At 42.3% G+C, this 5,536-nt stretch overlaps 1 protein-coding gene across 1 annotated transcript; it reads right to left on the bottom strand.

Moving 5' to 3' along the window:
- Positions 1-929: 929 nt before the first annotated feature.
- Positions 930-4,494, bottom strand: UQCRFS1 (ubiquinol-cytochrome c reductase, Rieske iron-sulfur polypeptide 1). The gene is made up of 2 exons (XM_083370474.1): positions 4,208-4,494; positions 930-1,669 (listed from the first exon to the last, which is right to left on the bottom strand). Exons 1-2 carry the CDS (start codon positions 4,437-4,439, stop codon positions 1,059-1,061), a joined length of 843 nt encoding a protein of 280 aa, XP_083226600.1. The 5' UTR covers positions 4,440-4,494; the 3' UTR covers positions 930-1,058.
- Between the last annotated feature and the right edge of the window lie 1,042 nt (positions 4,495-5,536).

The following is a 5,536-nucleotide window of genomic DNA, read 5'->3' as shown; positions in this document are numbered from 1 at the left end:
CTTGGGGTGTGTGTGAAAGCCCTAATAAGCAGGAATATACATAGAATGAAGGCTACTGCTAAGCTTGTAAGCCGCCCTGAGTCTTCGGAGAAGGGCGGGATATAAATGGAATTTTAAAAAAAATCACTTGTGAGAATAGTTACTAGTTCTAACTGATAAAAAGCAATACTTTGCAGTTTGGGAACCAGTGTCTAACAATGGACTTTAACGTATTCCCTAAATTTTGTTGTCAACTATGCTCTGATTTAGTAAATGTTATGTCCTAAAAATGGCTCCAATTACAATGAATTGAAGGCCATCCCAGTTGGGGAGAAAAATGCAATAACTTATTGATGGTGTGTGTCTATGTGTGCGCCAACATCAACCTCTAAATCAGTGTTGATTCCTACCAAATCCATGTTATTTTCTTGGCAAGATTTTCAGAAGTGCCTGGCCTGGCTTTCTTCCTACAGCTGATAATGACCTGGCCAAAGTCACCAGCTGGCTTTGTGCCTAAGTCAGGAGTAGAACTCACAACCTTCTGGCTTCTACAGTAGCTTAATGACTTATCCACCACACCAAACTGGCTCTTTTGATGCCTTTGCAACCTGAAAATTGAATCCTCCTGTTTTGTGTGAACTTAAAATGCAAGAGGGTAAGTCTTCCACAGCTATCTGTAGTTCTTCATGTCGTTGGGCACAAATGGTCTTATTAAGTTCTTCATAAATCAACGCTTCTGACTGTATTTCTATTCCAAATTTTAAAATAAAATTAGAAACTCTGAATATAGCGTGTGGTCCAGTGAGCCGAAATGGTTCAGAGCATCCCACTGTGCAAACTAGATCTGTGGTCACCAATTTTGCATCCAACCTTTTTAACTGTCCATCATTAAAACATCACTTGTTTAGAAAAAAAAATCATACTGATTGAATAAATACAGACAGCATACATCTTATTAAGAGGACATCAGTTTAATGGCTTATTAAAGCTGACAAAATAGTCCCCCAATTCAACGGTAATGTTTTGCAATATCTTATGACTCAATTCTTTCCTCAATGTGTAGACGAGAATTGGGATATTTAACCGACGATAAGTGTATCTTCGTTAGGGAAGTCATGCTCTGGGACCTCAAGATTCAGTGGCGCTGGGCCTTTACGTATTCTGCCGGATGCATCATAATGGGACCCATGGCAGGGGCAATAATAACCACCATAATCTCCAGCATCTGCAATTGGTACACAGCCAAGATGGGTACATACGCCTAGCACTACCAACCACTCCGGTTTCTTCACCCTATCCAAATCATGCTGTGGGTCTCTTAGTTCGCTCAAAGGTACTTTAGCTACTTGATCAATCTCTGCCTGGGGTCTGTGACGTACAAACAGGGGTTTTCCCCTCCACTGGAAAACCATATTCCTGCCTTCTGGAATATCGGATAGCTTGATCTCAATCTTGGCCAGTGCCAATACATCAGCAGCAGGGTTCATGCTGGAGACGAACATAACGACAGCATTCTTAGCGAAGTATGCAGCGAGCAAATAGCTTGCTCCATTGAAAAAGTAGGTGAAGGCTTTTCTCTCTGCACAGCTTTCTTGGGAGGATTTTGTGCTATCTTGCACACTATCACGACGGTGGTAAGAGAAGTCTGGCACAACCATGTCATTATGGACATAACGAACACTGGAAGGAGCTGCAGTAAAGAGAAGACAGAATTATGGGAGTTATCGTATTAGAATGTGCTGCATTACAGACACTGCGCTAGAAGAAAGTAACTTTGCAGAAAACCTGCTTACTAGTACACCAACATTAAAGCATTTTTTTCAACAAAAACATAGATTTTATACATAAACTGAATTAGCCTGTGGAGGTTTTGAATTGTTGCCAGGATTCCCTTCCTTTCTACTTGCAATTGCATATAAAATGCATTATCCCCACTGGGAAGCCTATCAAATGACATGTATTTCACTCTATTTCACATATCGTTGACAGCCAGAAACCTCTGAGACTATTGTGTTTTTCTTTCTGAAGAAATCCTTAATATTTGAAAGTGATCTGTCCGTCCCATTGTTGTAGATTCTGTATGTAACTACAGTTATTTATTAATTAAATTCATATCCAGCCACAATTATAACCCATATTATATATATGTAATATTTTTTAAAAATATTTATTCTGAAATTTATTTGTAGTTTATTTGAAATTTAACCAAACCTGGAGTGCATTCAAAGTGGAAGAACCACAAATTAAACCACTCATGTACATTTTATGGAAGATTCTATGGCTACTTATGGGCTATTGTAAAACTTAACTGAACAATTTCTTTTTTCAAATTTATACTAAAATGGAGAAGCAAGTGCATATCCACTGCCAACTATAGCTTCACTGAAGCTTATGGGCATTAGAGTTATTAGGCTTAGTACTTCTGGTAAAATCATTTTACCAGAAATCATGCACAAAAACAAACAATGAATACTTTTATATATTTGTGCCTCCCCACACCTTTCCAAAATAAACTGAGGAAGAAATAGCACTTAATGACCTCAGCAGAATGAACAGCTAGTAGGTAAATGGGCTCTTTGGTAATTCGTCTGCAGACAAAGAGAAGACTTAAGATCACGCATAAATGCACCACAAAACTGCTCCTTGCTAGGAGATGAGAAAAGATCCATCTTGCTCAAACTATGACTGGTGCCTTTGAAAGGTCACTAAAGCGTATTTACTTTTTGTCCTAACTTATACTTATTCATACATTGAAAATATCAAAAGTAGCAAATTTTCACAATTGCAACATGACATCAATATGGTTTTTATACCTTAGTATCAGTCAAGTTTATGAATTATCTACAATTCTATGACTCAATCTCATCTTTTTCTCTACACTAAAAGACAGGCAGCAATAGCGTAGGAGAAGTTTTAACAAAAAGTATTTCTAACAGTTAAGCATAATTTCCACTTAAGGGGACAATTTTGAAAACTATTTGCTATAACTTGACTGGAGAGGATCGTGAACTTTATCACTCCAAGATGTCATTGCAGGTGGTACCTAGCTGACCAGTGTCACCAAGAGTAATAATGTTTTCTTACCTAATTAAACATGTGGATGGGAACATGTTGCATTGGGTGACGGAATAGCCTCAGGCGTTCAGCATCCCTCATATAAATTTAACAAAATAAATATATTCCCTCAAGACCATCTATATGGCAAGATGGATGTCTGAATCCCCATTTGCCCACCATCACTCCAACAACCTAACACAATTTCAACCTCACAATCTTTCAGGCATGCTACAACCATCCCCATTGATGTCATCAAGTGGAGAACAACTGGAACAAATCCTTATTTATTACATTTATTGCTGCTCATTTCATGGTTCAAGGCGACTGTTATAATGGCTGAGACCAAACAGAATAAAAGCAATTTTATAAAACAAGAATTGCTTCTCTTGTGGCATATCCAGATTCCAATTATGGATGGGGCAGAGTCAAGGACATTGTTCAAAAAGCCATAGTACTAACTGCTCCAATAGTGAAATGGGCACTATATAAATTTAATAAATAAGTAAATAAAAAAATAAAGGTTTAAGAGCAGAAGTCGGCCTTTTCAAAGTGTTCTTGAAACAGAAATCGTCCCTGGTGCCTTTGAGTGCATTTTAAGAGGAAGGAAGGAAGGAAGGAAGGAAGGAAGGAAGGAAGGAAGGAAGGAAGGAAGGAAGGAAGGAAGGAAGGAAGGAAGGAAGGAAGGAAGGAAGGAGAATAGAATGTGGAGGGAGGGAAGGAAGGAAGGAAGGAAGGAGGGAGGGAGGGAGGGAAGGAAGGAAGGAAGGAGCAGGGAAGAAGGGAAGGAAGGAAGGGAAGGAAGGAGGAAGCAAGAGAGGGAGGAGGAAGCAGAGAAGGGAAGGAGGGAGGAAGGGAAGGAAGGAAATAAGGACGAAGGAATAAGAAAGGAAGGAGCGGGGAGGAATGGAGGGTTGAAGGAAAGGAAGGAGGAAGCAGGGAAGGAAGGAGGAAGGAAGGAACTCAGATGTACCCCTCAGCCAATTTTCCCTTTGTGCCTTATGTCCACCGGGACCCTTGGACTACAACTTCCAGCATCCTCAGCGCCCGGGTGTGAGCGGGGGTCCTGGGAACCGCACTCCTGGCCTACTTGGCAGACCACTCCCCATAGGCGGCGGCGCCCGCGGCCCCCTCTCCCCCCCTCACCAACCCGCCGCCCCTTCCCCGCCCGCACCGTTGAGGGAATAGGTGACGACCAGGCCTCCTCGGCTCGCCTGGCCGAACAGCGACTCCCGGCACAGCAGAGGCCGCCTCGGATCCAAGGACAGGATCTTCTTGGGCCCCGGCGGCACCTCCAGCACGAGAGGCTTCCGCGGCGCCGGCACGATATGCGCGGCAGCCGCCAGGTAAGGCGCCAACGGGCCGCAACGGGCAGTCAGCGACAACATGGCGGACGCGGCCTTCATCTCTTTCTCCTCAGCCCGGTCACCTTCCGCGACCGTCGGGCGCAAGCGACGCACGCCGGCCGGTGACGCAGACGCACGCCGGCCGGCGACGCAGACGCACGCCGGCGGGAGAAACCACGCCCACTCCTGTTGGGCGCGGCGAGCGCCAAGGGGCGGGGCTATGTCGCCGGTCCCTGCCTTATTGGGCGGCGTGAGAAGTGCGCCTGCGCGCAGGGCTTCCGGCGTTTGCCCTAACAATCACCTGGAAGTCTTTAAGCTGTAGGCTGAACTGGGAATAAAAATAACTTTATTTATTTATTTTTAATATGCCCCTGGAGATTTTATTTTTTTTCTTTTAAATTTTAAATAGCTGGATAAAATCCTTTACTGGCCAAGTATAATTGGACACACAAGGAATTTGCCTCTTGTGCATAAGCTCTAAGTGTAGACACATACGACAACAAAGTGATAGGTTTAAAAAAGTGGTCGTGTATATTCCTGCACACTAGAAAATCTATAGGTTTGGTGGTTAATGGCTCTGTATGATTAGCTTTATTTTAATGGCATTTATGAAAGTGGAAAATTGCATTCTACAGCCCAGTTTATGCATATGGTTGAAAATTAACGAAATGCAAACTTGCTAAGCTACAGATGATACATTATTCATAGCGGTTAAGAGTATGTCTTCATATGCATTTATGACATGGTCATCAGGAGGCACAGAGTTCTGGTCTAGAACTCCTAACATTTCTAAATTGTACGTTTCACAAGCCATTCGAACTGCAGATAAAATGAATTTAAAGATTTGGAGGAAAAAATCCAGGAAATATAATCTGTAAATACCATACAGGTAGTCCTTATGTCCAGTCCCTGTGTCACATGATCTAAATTTGGGCACTTGGCAACTGGCTGGTATTTCCAATGATTGCAGCATCCTGGGATCATGTGATTGCCATTTGCAATTTTGCTCCCACAAGCAAAATCAAAGAAGCTGGATTTGTTTAATGACTGCATAATTCATATAAAAACAGCAGTGATTTGCTTAACTGTGGCAAAAAAGGTCATAAAAGTGAGAGCAATTTACTCAACAACAACCTTCTTTAGCTACAGAAATTCTT

The sequence above is a fragment of the Vipera ursinii genome (genome assembly GCF_947247035.1).
Source record: "Vipera ursinii genome assembly, chromosome: 10".
Taxonomy (NCBI): domain Eukaryota; kingdom Metazoa; phylum Chordata; class Lepidosauria; order Squamata; family Viperidae; genus Vipera; species Vipera ursinii.
This window is presented reverse-complemented; position numbering and strand designations above follow the sequence as displayed.